The following is a 16,194-nucleotide window of genomic DNA, read 5'->3' on the forward strand; positions in this document are numbered from 1 at the left end:
CCGATTACACGATGCAAGTTTCTTGCCTGTTGCATACAATAAATTACTTGTATGGTTTAAATAATGCCTAGACCAATGTTTAGGAGCAACTTATAAACTAGTAATCCGAAAGCTACTCGATACAGCTAATCTGGTAAATTCATTCGCTCCCAATGTTTACCCAGTAACACGACCCCCGACAATGACAAGGCGAGAGGCGAGAGTGCTGCGAAACCTAACACTTTCCAAGCTTTTTGCGCTTGTTGACATAACATTTTTTAATTATAACCACAAATATTTACTTATTAGGTGGATCTAATACCCCACAGCTGGTTGGCAAACAAAATAAACAGATCGATTGTTTTTTTTCCACCTCAACCATTTAATATACACATTTCTTTTTACAAAATTAAACTTACTTCTATATAGCTATAGCAATAAAAATAAGTTAAGTACAAAACTCCACTTCGTTTAGATCGTATTCTGTAACCAATCTCATTTTTTAAATCGTACGTGTAAGTACTCGTATATAATACGTGTATATCAGTGTAAATACATGAGATAGGCAATTGAGATTAATTGTACCCCACCATCCTTCACAACGCATTCTAAAGCCACCACTGTTCCCTCCAATCTTAATCCTTCTTCCTGAGCTTTGCGCTAGAAACTTCTATGGACTGCAGCCAGTGCTTGATCTCCTCAGGACACTCGGGCTTGGAGTCAGCTCCGGGGATGCCCCGGAACAGCGTGGCCACGTCCACATCCACCAGATTCTGTCGGGACAGCACGATGGCTCGGACGAACCCGTCGCTCAAAGTGATGAACTTCTGCTCCACGAACAGGGTCTTGTCTTCCCAGTACGCTAGCTGGAAGCGGAAAGAGGGTAAACAAATATTAGTTACACTGATAGATAACACCTTCTTACATTGCGATTGTGGTAGTCTTTCATGCGTTGCGTTCGGTTGAGTTACGAGTAGAAATTAGTTGCCCTAGTTGTTGTGAAATTGATGAGTTGCCCTAAATCGGGATACCGGTCAATCTAATATTAATATTTCGTTTTAATCTGTTATGTATTTTGAGTAATGTACTTTCTTGGCGTCCTTAGGGGCATCCGTTAGGTAACTATGTTAAATCTGAAGCAATCTCCGTAAATGCATGATTTGCAACCCAAGTCATTCAATCAAGTAGGTTACCTTTTGTTATGATAATGGATGACGTGACGTCGTTGGCTTTATGGTAGCCTGAACAATACACATACCATTATGAAAGTCTTATTAAGTCCACAAAAACATTACTTTCCAGCTGCAGACATATATATATATATATATATATATATATATATATATATGTCTGCAGTACTCGTACCCCAGCAGCCTCGCTCGTTTAGTTTTTTTGGCAATCGACGTAAGATAAATATATATATATATATATATATATATATATATATATATATATATATATATATATATATTTATCTTACGTCGATTGCCAAAAAAACTAAACGAGCGAGGCTGCTGGGGTACGAGTACTCTACATTGACAAACAAGGAAACGAACGGTTGGTACCGCATACAGTCAACTCACCCTGGTCTCGACCTTGTAGGCCGTGAAGATGGGTATGGTCCTCCTGTATCGGATGCTGGAGGCGCCCTGCAGCGCGTGTCCTTTGGCCGCCATGATGTTGTCATACATCCCCGTGCGATCGTAGAAGTGGAACCGCGCGAAGTCCAGCTCGCGCACGTAGCGGGCGTTGTTCATGTGCCGGAGGAAGATGTCCACGTCTTGCGTCGTGCAGAACCCTGGAATGGTCGTTTATATTCATCACTATCACTACATATGTAGTATAAAACAGATCAATTTCTCTGTCTCTTTGTATGCTTAAATCTTCAAAGCTACGAAACGGTTTTTGATGCGGTTTATTTTTATAGAGTGATTCAAGAGGAAGGTATACTTATGTACCTATAATTATAATACACCACAGTTTTTCTGTAGTGTATTTAGCATCACCCGTGCGAAGTCACCAGGGCGGGTCGCTACGTCGCTAGTCCGCGGGTCATTATTCATAATGTATTTTATTGCAGCTAATGATGGAGGTGTAGCATTGGTATTAACTTCACATGTCTCTGTTCAAGCTGTATAGTACCATGTTTGCACGGTAAAGTTATTAAGGGTTGGACGGCAAAGACGGACAGACGGATGACTATGATGAAGTAACTAACAGATGCCTTTACCGCATCTTTACCATCACAGCATTGCTTATCCGTCAAATATCTGCTATATCTATACAAATTATAATAGTTTTGTCAGTTGAGCAATGCTGCAAGGATTAGATTGCTGATGTGTGGTGGCGGTAGGCCTTCATTGCTCTTATCGAGAATTCTATGCCTATGTTCAACAGTGCATGATTTATGCTTATTTATGGTTAGTAATCATGAAGAAAGGAACTCGGTGTAGATGAATGGAATATTGCCCGTGCCGGTATGCACAACTTTGTAACCTACTACATAATGTCGGTCTTCTAATTTATCCCTGATAACAACAAATCTGATCTTCAACAAATTATTTCAAACTTTCTATAATTTTTGCACCTGCACAGTGCATTTATTCTAATTAAGTGACTTGCCGTAATTGTATGATAATTACTTTGCGGTCATTAACAAACGTGTCGTACTAATCCACCTATTAGATATAAGTAAGTAGATAGTAGTGTCGTCTCGTCTGTTGGATTACTTACCATGGATTTTTACATAAAAGTACATTCATTTGTTTATTAGATACAATCTAATAAAAACTATACCAATTTGAGCAAATGTGTACTTAAATAAGTAAGTAAATATAAAGTTGTAACATAAAATAAGGATTGTTATTTTAAGTGACATGAGTTTTTATACCTCTATTTATAACTTTAAGTTAACTTTTAATATTTCGTTAACCTTGAACTTCAAGCTCAGTGGAAAAGTATACAGAAATACCTAATACGTCAGAAATACAGCTTCTTACCGTAAATCGTGGTGGTATCATTCACACCGCATTTCTTTTGGAACAGTCGCCCTATTCCGATAGTGAAAGCGATCCTGAGGAAGTAGTTGACGTCCCAGCACATGTACAGCAACGCAACTATCGTAGCGATAATACAATACATTTTGAGCTAAAATTAAACTTATCACAGATAAAAACGCGAGTGGGCGATATACCCACTGTATAGGTAGGTGCAGACTGGTTGTTTGTTAGCTATCGTGTTGTTTGTTGGGTCGCCAGCTCACTTCACGGCAGTTGCGTGGTGAGTCAATGACCCTGGGACATGAAGTCAGCAGTAAAAGTTGATGTGCATAATTTTGTGGTGTGCGGCTCCAAAACCCGCATCATCATTAAATGTCTTGAAGAATCTTATTAGCAAACTTGATTTTGTCGGATAGTATTCTCATCTCAATTTTAGCCTCAATAACTGAGAAACTAATCCAAATCCTAAAACTACTACAGCTAATCTACTTACTACGGCTAATCTTATTAACATGATAGTACATGTATAAGTACATAAGTCCCCTTTTCTTGTCTCCCTCCGAGGTAGTCTGGAAGAAATTGCTCTAAGTAATAAGGCCGCCATTTGTACCGTCTATTCAATATAGATTACAATATAGACATTTCCTTGTGTAATTTATGTTTGTGTGTGCAATAAAGAATTATCTATCTATCTATCTATAAGTACCTACGATTAATTACGTTTGATGCATATAGGTAAGAAAAAGAAATGAAATACTTAAATAATCAAACACGACTCTTTATTTGACATCACATTCTGCCCTCAGCCTCTTGCTCGACAGTTCCATGCGGTCCAGCCAGCAGCGCAAATACTGCGGGCACTCAGGCCTAACTTCAGCTCCGTCAAGACCTAGTATTAGTGCTTCCACGGAGTCCCCCGAAGCACTGAGGGCATACTGTCTAGAGACTAGAGAAGCCCTCACTCGGCCGTCGTGCAAGGTGATCAGCTCGTGTTCAAAAAAGAACGATCGCTTGTCCCAATACGCCAGCTGTGGGGATAGAAAAACAAATTACATTTCGTGGTCATGATGATAATATCAATAAACTATATGCACTAACTAAGCATCAGGGACTTTAATCCGCAACCTTATCAGTAGTCGAACCATTTAAAGACGTGCCTCAAAGGCCTACCTTAGTCGTGATCTTATACGGTTGAAACAACGGCACGCGGCCCCACACCCTCACAAGGGTGCTTCCTTGCAGCGACCTGATGCCCAGCAGTCGGCTGCGGCGATACACCCCCGTGCGGTCGTAGTAGTGGTACCGGGCGAAGTCCAGCTCACGGATCACGCGGCATAGACGCAGGCTCAGGGTAGTGTCACAGTCTTGGAACGTGCATACTCCTATGCAGAGGTGTAAAGTAAATCTGAGTAATTTTCAAGTGCAATTCAAAATGTTCAATATCTAGATGATTCATAAAAAAAGGATTTGAAAGAAATTCAAGCCAACAATAATTAACACACACAGTACTTAATTAAATGCAAAGTTCATACCGTAAATATGTGTTGTTTCATTTACTCCGTACTTCCTCTGGTAGAGTCTACCACTTAACACTGTAAAGTATGTCCTTACAAAGTAGTTAACGTCAAAACAAATGTATAAGATTATTAATATTACAAAAAACGTGAATATAATCATTTTCGTAAAGAAACTACGAATACCCAAACATATGAAATAAAGGTTAGGTAGGTGTAAGTAGCTGGTACCTACGTGGTAAAATTTTAATTGCTAATTTTCTGTTTGGTGACGAAGTTTCGACCTTTCGGGTGAATATTTATTATTCGTGTTGTCCTCACTAAAATGTTTAAAATAGAGATTAACACTTCATCACTTGACAATCATCAAATCATCATACTAACTCAGTAAGTATAGATATTTTGTTTAATCTATTGGCAAATTTTTCACACATTCGTACATTATAAAATAAATTTTATACCCATATTCAAGTCTATAAATATTTAATTACAGAGCCACCTAACACATATTCGGTATATTAAGTAAGTATACCTATGTATTGTTAAGTTTTTAACAGAGAAGTGATAATTGATCGCTGTTAGTTTTGCTTTTTAAATTATTTTCGACAGCTACTATCTGTAAGTTAAACCCAAAGCGACGTAGACTCCCTATTTACTATCAAATCAAAGAGTAACTGTGAAAAATGCAGCCCTTGGCGCACCTTTGTAGTTGGTCTGAGCCTTGGCGTTATTTACTTTATTCATCTCAGGATAGATGTCAGCTCCCGGGACGTCCTTCATTAGAGGATCGTGCACATTTGGTCTATGGATCGTGCGGCATTTGTTATTGTCTCTGCTAACTGCCGCCGGCGACCAGTGGACCACTTTGTTTAGTTTACTAATTTAGATTAAACACCACTACGAGGGAGTGTTTCTCTAAGAAATAACGGAGACTATTAAGTACTTGGGCACAATAAAACTCTGTTTTTTTTTGTTGTTGTGATGACGGGAGAATATATTTTATTAATAGGCTTAATTCTAATATTATAAGTATAAGTACTTACTTCCTAATTAATTACATTAAAATGGCAATCAATCTTTGGCATTTTACTTAAATGGACATAAACATAACGACTCCTATATATCTTGCTCAACCAATTATTTGGCGTATCATATTCACAGGACATAAATAAGTCTCTAATCCACTTAATACAATCAAAAATCTTACAACAAGCACTATTGCAACAACCCTCGAACCGCGCTACTCCAGACTCAGATTCCGACTTCCAGTCTCGAAATCACCAAACTTTTCCGGATTCTCCGGTTTAGTGATGTGAATTGCACTGTCGACAATCGGGCGCGCAGGGCGTGCAGGCGCGTGGCTGCGCATGCGGCGGCTGCAGCGGGAACAGCAGCGGAGCCGACAGCGTGTTGAACGGAACCAGCCAATCAGAGCCGCACACGCGCCCCATCACTAGCGCCGGCAGTAATGGCGCCCGCGGGCCAACGGGACGGAATGCCGACCAGCGCGTCTCCGCCTCTTCCGTGCTGGACACTGAAGCCGCCTCGAAGGGGGCTGAAGATGCAGGGACTCTGTCGTTCTGGCCCTGGGAAAGGTTGTTTTATCAGAACGGAATGTGGTATTTTCATCTCACTGAAAAGGAAAACTGGTGGAAGATGTGATATTTCTTCACGACTCTCTCACATTTCAAACGGAGGAAAGCAGAATCAAACAAAAAATAAGAGATCATGACGAGCTCGCTTTCAAAGTCGGGCGATGCGAGTTGGTATTATGTGATACATACTTTTTGTGTGCTGTGAGTATGCTGTTTTTTTATGCTAGGCTTTAATTTGGGACAATGGTAATATTATCTGACTCACTCTCGAAGCGTTGAAGTGTTCGACCGCCCGCAGCAGGTCGTGGTTGCAGCGGCGCAGCACCAGCTCCAGCACGGCGCGCTTCTTGCCCGGGAACAGCTTGCCCAGCATGTCCAGGCCCGCCGCGCTGACTGAAGACGCCTCGGACTCGGGTCCAGCAGCGGTGGTCCCTATCCTGGAGTTGGGAGGAATTGTTATAGGAAGAATGCAGGGAGGGATTCTATCTTTATATTATTCTTCGGCAGAAATTTCCCCGTCAGGTTGTTCTCTAAATCTTTAATTTTAATATATAGTGAAGCTGTTTTTTCACAGTCCGCCCGGTTTTTTTTTCAGTATGTCGACTACAATTCACCAGAATACTGATAGAATTATACCTTGCATATAATTTACGATTTACGACTCGATATATTTAACTTTGAAAAGATTGCAAAGACATCAAAAATCGATGATGACAGGCTTAAACTCAGTCGAGGCGTATATTGAAGTAGGAGTAACTTTAACCTGGTTCGTGGAGACACGGGGGAGCTGGGCCTGGCGGAGTCGGGCGACGGGCCGCGGCACTCCGGCAGCGAGTCGCTCGTCTCACTGTCGATGTGGATCGTCTGAGGAATAGGTCATGGCATTATTGCATGTTAGGTACTTCAATTATGCTGCAATTGCTTGCCAGCCTATGTAATTGAATTTTAGAGACTGATAGAGACAAAATTAAGGATCATTTTTTTGCAAAACTTTTCACATTATTCAGCCTAACACACTGCCGGAAAAGCCTCTCTCAAGTATTGTCAAACACGCTATTCCCTCGTCCTCCTCCTATCCTCATCCCCATCACCATCCTGATTCGTCTGACTCAAGGTAAGTACTGTCTTCTTTTTATGGTCTCTACTCGGGATTTCAACGCCACCACATTCTCGGTGATATAGCCCTAAAATGAAAGCCGCACTTACCGCCTGGTCATCATTGTTGGAGTCGGGCTCTGCGCCGGGGCTGGGGCAGGGCTGCGTGACCCGCATGCCGTAGATGCGGCCCGGCGGCAGCGCCTCCAGGGCAGTCCCACTCTCTACTGACGCCAGATGAAGAGCGATCTTGTCCTCCGCCGCTTGCTGCCGTTTCAGCGCCACCTGGTGTGAACACTGCATAAGTTAGGGTGGTTTAAAATCGAACAAATAGTAAGAGCGGTTGATGTTAGTTGCAAGTAGGTACCTGCGAAGCGCGAACGTAATCCCCGCATCGAAATTAATACTTTGGTACTAATGGTACAAAAACTCTTATAAAACACCTATTTTCAGACTATTTTAAAAGTCTACAGATTGATTCATAAAAGGGCGAGCGGTATTAAACAACACATGTAAGATCAACCTAACCGCCGGCTAAAACAAATCACAACAGACAGTGATAGATAAATTAATTTAGTGGAAAATCAATCCCAAACAGTGCGTGTTTACTCTAACAGTTAGATGATAGCGGACCCTGTCCCTGCGGCGGGAGGGAACAGGGGGGTCACTCTATATGGCCAAATGCGAAGTTTCGGAGGGCTGCTGCCCGAGCCACGACTCTATCTCGTTATATTAAACGTGCCGATTGCACGACTGTTCTCGTTCCTTCGTTTTCGTTAGTATAGGGTAACCCGCCAGACACTTCATTGGACGCGCAAACAACATTATTCTAACCTCCGCTAACTCAAATAGTACCAACTGGACGCGGCTGGAATATAGCGGCATCAGATTTCATTGTATTTTTTTCGGTGTTTGCTTGACAGCAAAAAAACCATGCGGCATAGGGCGCAAATTTCAGTCACTAGGTACACTGGTTAAGATATAGCTCACAAGATAAATGCCGTATCACGTGTATTGACATTGAGCTGGTAATGAGGAGAGAGTGAAGCTAGCAACATCAAAGTTTAAAAATAGGATTATCCCAAATCCAATGAAAGATCGATCATAATCTCGAAGCGGCTATAATGCTCTAATTGAAATCCAATCCACCCAAAAAAGTCTGTCTACTCTTGATCGGGTGCCAACAATCAATCAAGTAGGTATTTCACATTTCCCCAACAGGCACCTTAACCCTTCGGCTTACGAGTCAATTTAAAGCTGCTGGTGGCTGGTGGCACACAGGTTGTTGGATGCAAGTGTGGGGAGCTGTGACATCGAGACCTGAAGCGATGCATTACTGAGCAAACCGATCGATGTTCAGATGTTCATCCGGCAGTTTGATAAACAGATGCCACTTGTACAAATAAACCGACAACGCATTAGCTGCTAGTTCCCGATTTCACTGCATTAAAACACATTAACGCCACCGAGTTAATTGGGTCTTGGGTTTCGGAAGAATAAGTTATAGTAAGTATGTATGGATATCGATCGATCGTAAATTAATAGCTATGTCCGGAAGTGGGATTAATGGTCTTAGTCACAGCCAATCCTGTAAAGTAACTAGGTACCTATACAGTTTTGAAGAAGCACCTTATTTCAGTAAGTACATATAATCGGGAAAAAAAAGTAGGTAAGGTCTTTTATCGAGGGCTCTCGGATGCGCTGCAAGCTTAGGCCACTGGTACGAAAGCTATAAGTAACACGTTATCTTACTGGATATAAACAAATCTAAATTTAAACACTTTATTGTATACATACAAATACCTACATTGGTACCTACAATGAAACAAGGCACAGAATAGGTTTACAATAGTTTACATTGTAAAAACTATTAGGAAACTACTAGATTACCTATTGCCTAATTGCTAATGCCTATTGTCCAAGATTTAGGACTGAATCATGACCTGCTTGCATCGCTACTCAATTTACTTTGTTTTAACAGTATCTTTTGTTCATTGTAACTTTTTAGTAATTGCAATTTTGTTGATAAAAACGATGCCGTTGAAATGAGTAGATCGTAACTAGGTAAATATTGAAGCCACAGTTGTTCAATACCATTTTTGCAACTCCCTGTACCTATGCAGTGTACAGGGTGCCAATAGCGGTTGGTGGGGACTTGCCGTCCATAACATGTAGGTATACAAAATTCAGGGTGGAGTTCTATCAAGATTTTTCGTCGGCAAGTCTATGTTTCCGCTACAATCGTGAAATTAAAAAATACACGCACTAGTTCCATTGCAAAGTTAGATCTATTCCCAGCTAGTGGAGCCGCAGTATGGAGCAGGTGTTTTGTTGACTATATCGGATACATTGATATGCCGACGGGATGTTCACTTACCTAAAATTGTACAGTTTATAAAGAATACGGCAGTCAGTATTATCAACTCAAGCACCCTCAAGGTTTTAATTACCATACCTACCTCTATCCAAGAAAGAAGTTTGTAAATTGTATTGTTTTACTTACCGTATGGCAGCAGCACCGCACCGCTACGGTTAGTTTGTAAGAGGTATATTTTTTTTTGTCTTGTGTGTCACCTAGGTTTGTGGTAAAATGAACATCTGTAAAATAACATCTTACTGATGAATTATGTACTTAAGTACCTAAGATAACTCTGAATAACCTCTATATTAGGTACTTACTCTATTATACCTACACTTCCGAGCAATTAAAAAAATCCAGTGAGAAAAGACCCAAATTATTTACCTACCACTAAACGGAAAAAGTAGCGTATCAGAATAATATCAACTAAAACCGTAAATATTTTAGTCTAATTCTAAATTTAAAAATTGGATTCATTTGGTGTCGACATTTTTAAGTGGCACTTTTTTTATTTCTGGTGCTTTTACATTAGTCCAATCCCTGCTCTGTTGCTAGTTATACCAACGTCCACTAACTTTAGCAGCCATGATCTTCTGTCGTTCTCTTTGAGGATGGTACCTATATGAGATTTTGGGGCCAACGCGAGCTTGCCATTTTCTTGAGAAATTGGCCCTGTCCTTACGCTGCTAATTGTATAATAAGTCAAATGCTCGCGAGGCACACTTCTGAATAACCTTTATTCCCCAGTTCAGTTACCTGAGCGGCCATGATCCTCTGCCGCTCCTTGATGAGGCCGCACTTGGGGCACTGGCACAGGCGGTAGGCGCACGCCTTCTTGTGCCCCCGCAGGCTGGAGATCAGCCCGTGGTCGTATAGAAGGAAGACTTCAACCGACACTCGGGAGCAATAATTTCGAGAGGAAGGATGCACCCGGCAGAACATTTTTACTCAAATCAAAATTGATTTGATTTGATTTTGATTTCATTTGAACATTTTACTTAAAGAAAATGTCACCAGCGCGCTGACCCTAATTATTACAGATATATATGACATTTTGGGGCCAGCGTGAGCGTGCCATTTACTTGAGCGGTTGGCCCTGTCATTACGCTAGTCAATGGTCGGGAGGCATCCCACTTCTGAATTATAACCTATATTACCAGTTCTGTTACTACCAATCAATAAATAAAAAAAAACTAACCTGAGCGGCCATGATCCTCTGGCGCTCCATGATGAGTCCGCACTTGGGGCACTGGCACAGGCGGTAGGCGCACGCCTTCTTGTGCCCGCGCAGGCTGGAGATCAGCCCGTGGTCGTATAGAAGGAAGACGTCAACCGACACTCGGGAGCAATGAATTCGAAAGGGAAGATGCGCCGGCAGAACATTTAGCTTAGAGAAAATGTCACCCGCGCGCTGGCCCTAATTATTACAGATATACTTATATGAGATTTTGGGGCCAGCGCGAGCGTTCTTGAGCGGTTGGCCCTGTCCTTACGCTAGTCAATGCTCGGGAGACATCCCGCTTCTGAATAACCTTTATCTCCAGTTCTGTTACTAAGTGATCAATAAAATACTGACCTGAGCGGCCATGATCCTCTGGCGCTCCTTGATGAGGCCGCACTTGGGGCACTGGCACAGGCGGTAGGCGCACGCCTTCTTGTGCCCCCGCAGGCTGGAGATCAGCCCGTGGTTGCGGCAGCGCGCGCACTTCGGCACTCGCGCGCGCCCGTTGCTCAGCATTGTGGACCTGGTAAATACGCAATAACTTTATTTGTGCCAGAAACACAAAAATACCTTTTAGTAATTTTAACTTTTAATTAAAATTTACAAACAAGCACCCATATATCGTCCTTTTATGATAATAATACTTACACCAGATATACCTACAGGGTGTTGCACTCCCTTTCGGATTAGTATACCCTTTTTGCAACACCCGTTTTTATCATCACGACATTCACGACCCATCACGTCCCCACTGCTGGGGCACGGGTCACCTACCAATTAAGTTTTAGGCCTAGTCCACCACGCTGGCCTAGCATGGGGTTGGTGGACCCCAACACAAGCAATCTTGTGCTGAGAAAGTTTTTGGGTAAGTGGGCAACCCGACTTACAAATGTTTTCAAGCTGCCCGAAGGGCTCTGACTAAGCGCTGAAGCTGGAACCGGGACCCACGGCTTAACGTGTAATTTAATTTAATTGTAACCAATATTTGCAGACAGAGGGATTAAAATGAACCAAATGAACTTCTTAAGAATCTACGTTTTAGTACCCAAGACTAATAGTGTCCAAATACTCCAAATGCTTACCTTTAAAATTTCAGCCACATGAAAACACAAACTTTATTACGTAGGTAATTTAAAAATCCAAGTACCTGAAAGGTACTTGGTAAATAGGTACTGACGCAGATTGCTTTCAAATCACTTTGTTTTTAGTTGATTATTAAGGAATTAAACACTGTTGGTACAGTTGATACAAGAAACACTTAGCACAACGACACTAATTTTAGTATCAATTGTACATAATATCACCAGAATACACTATCTTGTCCATCCTACGCGGCCCTCCTTTCTGAAACTAAACCCACCGTGAAAAGTTAATGGAATATCTAATGCAGAAACGAAAGAAATCCTGTAGGCGGGACAAATGCTCTTCATATCTCCACTAGATAATGGTTAGCTAAACTAATCCCTAACACTTTGCTGATAAGCTTCGTTGTTGAATGCGTATCCCGATGTGTTTACACAGCTTCCCAGGCCCGCCCCGGGAACAGGAGAGCCAATCAGAGAGCTCCATATATGTGATTGGTTACTGCAAGGGGAAAATGCTTCATGATTTTCATGTTACATTTATTTTTATTTAAGTACAAGCTCTCGACTGTTTGCATTGAAACAGTATATTGTAACTTCCTAAGTAAATAGAGCGACGTGTCTTAAATAAGTATTATTAAGAAGAAAAAGTTCTCTAGGATCATCTAGGCTAGGATGTAGGAACCTACCTACCTGCAATAGGTAGGTACTATTAGGTATTACCTACGAAGGTATATCTATACTTAAATACCTACTTAGAACATTTACAGGTATGTAGGTATGTAGTGTTGTAAGTACCTACCTACCGAGTGTGATAAAAAAAGGGAAACGGATTTTTTTCTCATGGTGCCATAGTTACTATGCATTGAGAAAATACCGGCCAAGTGCGAGTCGTACTGATTGCTACTAATGATCCTTAAATCTCTAAAATAATTTTAATATCCGGTAAGTAAGTATTTCATTGTTCATGAAACGATAAAAAGGAAGTAAGTAACTAACTAGGTATCTTTCGCCAGCCCAACGACGAGAGAAGATGTAGATAAGTGTAAAAGTAGATGACACGGATATTGTGGTAAACGTAGTTAACTACCTATATCTATCATGAAAACCTTAGATAGGTATCGGGAAGTGATTATGAATAGTTTAGTGTTTTGGGAAACCGAAAGGGTTGAATGTTGTCCGTCGGACAGTCTATCACATAGGATAAATTAACTAGCGTTAGTAACTTTAAGCCGAACGTTCACTGCCGGATAAACTAAGTTAGTTCGCATAGTTGAGCCAGTTTTCCATACACACTCACCGGCAATGAAAAGGTTCCACTACAAAAAACACTAACTTAATGAGGCCTTCTGCAACATTGGAGTACATTTAACAGAGCATTATGATATAACCAACTAGTTAAAAACATAATATTAAATATAATGAAACGTATGAAAAAATTGGGGTTGTTTGGTATCGGCATTTTGTGAGTGGAACTTTTTCATTGCCCGGGAGTGTAGGTACATATTGCATAGTTTGCGGTGGACGCACACTTATATGAAAAACTTGCTCAACTATGCGTTCGGCCGGCAGTCGTTGTTCGGCTTAATAGTTTAACAAAGACGGGGGCAAATCTTAAATATATCACCGGGCGGGAAACTAACCGGGGATTTTTGCACATTAATGCTTGTTCTTTGTGTAGACATGAGGTATATTATAGAATAATACCTAACTATACTTACCTAATGGGTGTTTTATGACACGTATTTAAAAACATAAGTACATATTTAGTAGTGTTGCCACGAATAGTGAATTGGCCGAATACCGAATATTCGGCGACGCTGCCGGCCGAAGCGCCGAATATTCGGCGCCCGAAAAAAAACAGGTTGTAGCGACAACCTGTTTTTTTTGTTCCTGGAACTGCTTTGAAGAAGTCGCTACAGATTATATGAGAAATGCTAATTATTAGGAGGCAGAATGCTGAAAAAACTGGCCGAATAGGCCGAATACCGAATAGTTGCCGAATATTCGGGGCATCTCTAATATTTACCCCAGTTGAGGTTGTGGATCAAACCCGGGAATGACTAACTCGGCACAGCAGAGTTAGGTAGTAACCATTGCGCTATTCGGTAACTATAGAGGCATCTTCATCTCACATTACACCACTTCCTTCCATCCTGGAACTAGCGTATAAAGTATACTTACACAAATGTATCAAATAAAACATTTTCCCGTATACCGAATGTTTTTTGCCTTGCTGGCAATATTCGGCTTTCGAACCCGCAGCCCCGAACTCAGTCCGAGCTACTGTTTTGTAATAAAGTCGCTAAATAACAAATAGGTACCTAAGTACCTACGTTCTTATAATTGGGCTACCAATCATTACTGCATCGCTGGTGGTAGCCGCCTTAAGCTTTTCCCAGGTATACCTAAGTAAACCATCGTTTGTGGAGCACAAGCATCTCCCATTTTTGGCATCAGAAAGTCGGAACTTTGGCCATATTATCTCTCTGTAACCTGTGATTCGTCATGTGATTCGGAAACTAGGTACCTATCTATACTACATGCTTGGTAGGTTCTGCTATTTCTGCTGATCGGTTTTTAATTTACATAATATATAGGTACTTACGTAAAATTATAGAAGAAAACTATGGAAGCATGACATTAATAAAGTATTTACTTAAAGGAGGTAGTTAGGTACGTACTTACATTGACTATGAATCAAGGAACAATAAGTAGGTACTTCTCTAATGAAATAGAATCGTTGAATGGTGTGGACTGGAGACTTGGTAAACTTAACAGTAACAAAAGTAGTTATACTTATGAAGTCTGGTTTATTGCTCTTATAGCTTAAAACATTATGGATAAATTATACTTTACTATAATAGAACTGAATAGACAAAACCAGTTAAGTATTTACCGGTCTGTAAAAATATTTGATGTTGGTTGATTTTACAAAATATGGAGGATTTAAAACTATGTATTATGTAAAAATTTATATAATATGTAGAAGAAAATGAATTAAATTAGTTAAATCCATAAATTTTATTACAATCATTTGTGTTTCTTTTTCTCTTGTTGCTTAGCAGCTTTCTTCTTCATTATTTGCAACCTTTTGTCAGCCGAAATGATGTTAATATTTGGAGTGACAACTTTAGATGAAGATGATGATGAACTACTAGATGAAGAGATCTTCACGGGGGTGGTTGTGCCCGACGACACTCGAGTAGGAGACTTAGATGCTGGGGAGGACTTGCTCGAGTTGGAATAACCGGCTACAACAAAGCCTTGAGAAGTGAGGCATAGTGCACACTGCCAGCCCGTGCCCATGTCATTGTCACTTATCACTGGCTTGTGGCAATCCTGAAATGAGTAACAGATTCTGTTAGTAATTTTGCTAATTACATTTATATAATACTTATATAATAAAAAAGATAGTATTTACATTCGAAATAAACAGATATGTAAGGAGTTAAGGTGGTATACCTGATGGTAGAGCGCATGGCACGCATCACACTCCACCAGGCGGTTGCCGGCCTGCACGGCGATCTGCCGGCACACGGCGCACGTCAGGTCCTCGTCTAGCAGGTCGAATGGCAGCTCTCCATCATCATTCTCACTCTCGGGAATCTGGATTTGTTGGGGACTCTGTTGAGGCACTGGTACAGTCTTAACGCTCGATGTCTTGTCGCTTTTATGCTTAGATCTAGAGGGAGAACCCATCTTTTCCTCCGCCAAGTACTTCTTCGGGAGCACATTGCCGAGCGTCTTCGAACTTCCATACGTTTGGCGGATGAGATCGTCAAGTGTAAGACGAAGTTGTTCCGTAGAATCTGGCGCACTAGAATGCAAATGTTTTAGACAGAGCTTAATAGCGGGGTCAAAATCTATTGAAGACATAATGAAAGAATCTGGATATTGCTGGATATCAATAGAAATCAAATTTATCAAATAGAAATATAAAATAGAAACAATAATCGCGAATGTTTTGTGTTTATTGAAATGAAAATTAAAATAATCTGTTACCTACTCTGTGGGGTGTGCCAACAATTTCTGCCAGTATCATGTATTGACATTATTAATATTCCGAATATGAAAAAAAAACGCGCGCTAACCACATTAGAGAAGTATTTTGTTCCTTGCCACAGGCAGACGCTGTGTATAATATTAATATGTTCCTTTGGGCAGCCGCAATGATGCAATCTATAAAAAAAACCGTGCCTGTCGAAACATAAGGTGGTGCATGCTAGTGGGTGGAGTGGGTTTCCCGTTCTTCCCACGGGAAACCTTTTGAAGGCTATGCGTTAGCTTGTTGTTGTTCTTGTGTTGTTGTTGAGAAGTAGGTAAGTATTTATGTTCCTTGATTCTTT

At 40.9% G+C, this 16,194-nt stretch overlaps 4 protein-coding genes across 4 annotated transcripts; all 4 read right to left on the reverse strand.

Moving 5' to 3' along the window:
- Positions 1–341: 341 nt before the first annotated feature.
- Positions 342–3,207, reverse strand: LOC105388324 (protein THEM6). Its single transcript, XM_011559250.3, has 3 exons — positions 2,979–3,207; positions 1,563–1,777; positions 342–845 (listed from the first exon to the last, which is right to left on the reverse strand). Exons 1-3 carry the CDS (start codon positions 3,118–3,120, stop codon positions 615–617), a joined length of 588 nt encoding a protein of 195 aa, XP_011557552.1. The 5' UTR covers positions 3,121–3,207; the 3' UTR covers positions 342–614.
- Positions 3,208–3,735: 528 nt separating this feature from the next.
- LOC105394503 (protein THEM6) lies at positions 3,736–4,708 on the reverse strand. The gene is made up of 3 exons (XM_011566444.3): positions 4,511–4,708; positions 4,149–4,360; positions 3,736–4,006 (listed from the first exon to the last, which is right to left on the reverse strand). The coding sequence occupies exons 1-3, from the start codon at positions 4,653–4,655 to the stop codon at positions 3,758–3,760; spliced, it is 606 nt and encodes a 201-aa protein (XP_011564746.3). The 5' UTR covers positions 4,656–4,708; the 3' UTR covers positions 3,736–3,757.
- Positions 4,709–5,796: 1,088 nt separating this feature from the next.
- Positions 5,797–11,285, reverse strand: LOC105394609 (doublesex- and mab-3-related transcription factor A2). The gene is made up of 5 exons (XM_048629250.1): positions 11,118–11,285; positions 7,294–7,467; positions 6,851–6,951; positions 6,353–6,524; positions 5,797–6,078 (listed from the first exon to the last, which is right to left on the reverse strand). The coding sequence occupies exons 1-5, from the start codon at positions 11,277–11,279 to the stop codon at positions 5,797–5,799; spliced, it is 891 nt and encodes a 296-aa protein (XP_048485207.1). The 5' UTR covers positions 11,280–11,285.
- Positions 11,286–14,849: 3,564 nt separating this feature from the next.
- Positions 14,850–15,815, reverse strand: LOC105388411 (integrator complex subunit 12). The gene is made up of 2 exons (XM_011559346.3): positions 15,311–15,815; positions 14,850–15,187 (listed from the first exon to the last, which is right to left on the reverse strand). Exons 1-2 carry the CDS (start codon positions 15,722–15,724, stop codon positions 14,879–14,881), a joined length of 723 nt encoding a protein of 240 aa, XP_011557648.3. The 5' UTR covers positions 15,725–15,815; the 3' UTR covers positions 14,850–14,878.
- Between the last annotated feature and the right edge of the window lie 379 nt (positions 15,816–16,194).

This window comes from Plutella xylostella, chromosome 22 (assembly GCF_932276165.1).
Source record: "Plutella xylostella chromosome 22, ilPluXylo3.1, whole genome shotgun sequence".
NCBI lineage: Eukaryota > Metazoa > Arthropoda > Insecta > Lepidoptera > Plutellidae > Plutella > Plutella xylostella.

Excerpts from the sequence above, each read along its gene's own strand:
- LOC105388324 (XM_011559250.3), bottom strand. The coding sequence starts at position 3,120 with ATGTATTGTATTATCGCTACGATAGTTGCGTTGCTGTACATGTGCTGG. Across the intron at positions 1,778-2,978 it reads TGATACCACCACGATTTACG|GGTTCTGCACGACGCAAGAC; the intron begins GTAAGAAGCTGT and ends CGACCATTCCAG. Across the intron at positions 846-1,562 it reads CCTACAAGGTCGAGACCAGG|CTAGCGTACTGGGAAGACAA; the intron begins GTGAGTTGACTG and ends TTCCGCTTCCAG.
- LOC105394503 (XM_011566444.3), bottom strand. The coding sequence starts at position 4,655 with ATGATTATATTCACGTTTTTTGTAATATTAATAATCTTATACATTTGT. Across the intron at positions 4,361-4,510 it reads TGAAACAACACATATTTACG|GAGTATGCACGTTCCAAGAC; the intron begins GTATGAACTTTG and ends ACCTCTGCATAG. Across the intron at positions 4,007-4,148 it reads CGTATAAGATCACGACTAAG|CTGGCGTATTGGGACAAGCG; the intron begins GTAGGCCTTTGA and ends CTATCCCCACAG.
- LOC105394609 (XM_048629250.1), bottom strand. The coding sequence starts at position 11,279 with ATGCTGAGCAACGGGCGCGCGCGAGTGCCGAAGTGCGCGCGCTGCCGC. Across the intron at positions 7,468-11,117 it reads AGAGGATCATGGCCGCTCAG|GTGGCGCTGAAACGGCAGCA; the intron begins GTCAGTATTTTA and ends TGTTCACACCAG. Across the intron at positions 6,079-6,352 it reads AACACTTCAACGCTTCGAGA|GGCCAGAACGACAGAGTCCC; the intron begins GTGAGTCAGATA and ends AACCTTTCCCAG.
- LOC105388411 (XM_011559346.3), bottom strand. The coding sequence starts at position 15,724 with ATGTCTTCAATAGATTTTGACCCCGCTATTAAGCTCTGTCTAAAACAT. Across the intron at positions 15,188-15,310 it reads GCCATGCGCTCTACCATCAG|GATTGCCACAAGCCAGTGAT; the intron begins GTATACCACCTT and ends TACTCATTTCAG.